General features: G+C 39.9%; 1 protein-coding gene across 1 annotated transcript in view; it reads right to left on the bottom strand.

Annotated features, from left to right (window-relative positions):
* Positions 1–212: 212 nt before the first annotated feature.
* Positions 213–1,360, bottom strand: part of trabd2b (TraB domain containing 2B) — a 93,680-nt gene continuing 92,532 nt past the window's right edge. The window contains exon 7 of the mRNA XM_015033138.1: positions 213–1,056. Within this exon, the coding sequence (XP_014888624.1) occupies positions 831–1,056 (226 nt within the window). The 3' untranslated portion in view covers positions 213–830. The remainder of the gene's footprint in view (positions 1,057–1,360) is intronic.

Genomic DNA, 1,360 nt, shown 5'->3' with positions numbered 1-1,360 from the left:
AACTTTACACACTTAAAAATAGAATTAAATCATTGGATTGCTCTATTTGAAGTTTCAGAAATCTACATACAAAAAAATAATAAAATAAAATAAAATAAATAAATAAAAATCAAATAAGAGTCTTTTTTAGCTTTGGCTTCATCAGGGAAGTAATTATTGATGTATTTTTATTTTTATTTTAATGCACTTCCACTAAAAACAACAACTCACAGTATACTTCATTAGTTTTTATTTTTTTATATATTTATCAAATAGCAAGAAAATATACTCTGTTTTCCAGAATTAATAAATACAATACAAATTTAATTTATGAACAAATGCACAATTTACAAAGTGACAGCTCATGCACAGCACTGTGCGCGACGAAGCCATTCATCACAGAATCGTAACCGTCATTAATATGTTCAGATCTCATTGTTAAAGTAAATCTTTTCTACTCAATATTAAAATTACGTTAGGTTAAGACTCCCAATTCTTTGGAATAATTCTGTTATGCGTTTGTTATTCTAATAGTTCAAGAGGCCTGTGAACCTTCATCCACGGCCCGCGTTGTTGTGCCTTTAAGAGCCTCTTCCTCACACTTTGACGCCTGGTGAGTCATTAAGCACGTCCAACATGCCGGCCACGATGTCTCTGTACTAAGGAGGCTGACAGCAGGAGTGTTCCCTCTGAAGATCGGCTGTCCTGCTGGCTGAAGCTTCTCTCCATCTCATGTCTGCGCGTGCTGGCGATGGCCGCCCTCGTTCGTCTTTATCACATACATTCCTCTGCTCTGGTATGGATGCAGTAGCGTCTTAAGTGTCTGCCCGTGAGATAGCTCTGTCTTGTGGTCAGGAGGTGAGCAGCAAGTGTGATAAAAACCAGACGAAACTACAAGGCAGGGTGAGGGAAGTGTGAGCCAGCTGGGCTGAGCTGAGGCTGTGCAGCGTGGGTGAAGGAGAGTCAGCGCGTCGCTCTAAAGAAAAGATTTCCGACTGTCTGTGCTGTTCTCGATGGGTCAGCGGAGGCTCCACTGTTATATACCCGTTGATTATCCTCACATTAGGTGGTGGTGTGCTGGAGGTGGGATAGAACAAAAAAAACAACAACAAAAAAAACAGTTAATTAAAACTTTGTGGTGTTTTTTTTTTTGGTCAAACCATTCAGAGTTGCCTCAGTTTGGAAAAATCATTAGGATGATTTTCTGCAGCTGCCTATAAGTTAATAAGACCAGGAAGAAGTTCCAAACTGAATTTCTGCCTAACGTCTTTGATCTTGTAGCTCCAATAACATTAAACTACATGGAAGTCTCTGGCCAGAGTAACTGGTAGACCCTGATTCTTCAGGCAACCATCTGCTACAGGTAATACGCTGACCCCCC

Source organism: Poecilia latipinna, unplaced genomic scaffold (genome assembly GCF_001443285.1).
Source record: "Poecilia latipinna isolate Pla-1442-1.1 unplaced genomic scaffold, P_latipinna-1.0 Scaffold258, whole genome shotgun sequence".
NCBI classification, from domain to species: domain Eukaryota; kingdom Metazoa; phylum Chordata; class Actinopteri; order Cyprinodontiformes; family Poeciliidae; genus Poecilia; species Poecilia latipinna.
This window is presented reverse-complemented; position numbering and strand designations above follow the sequence as displayed.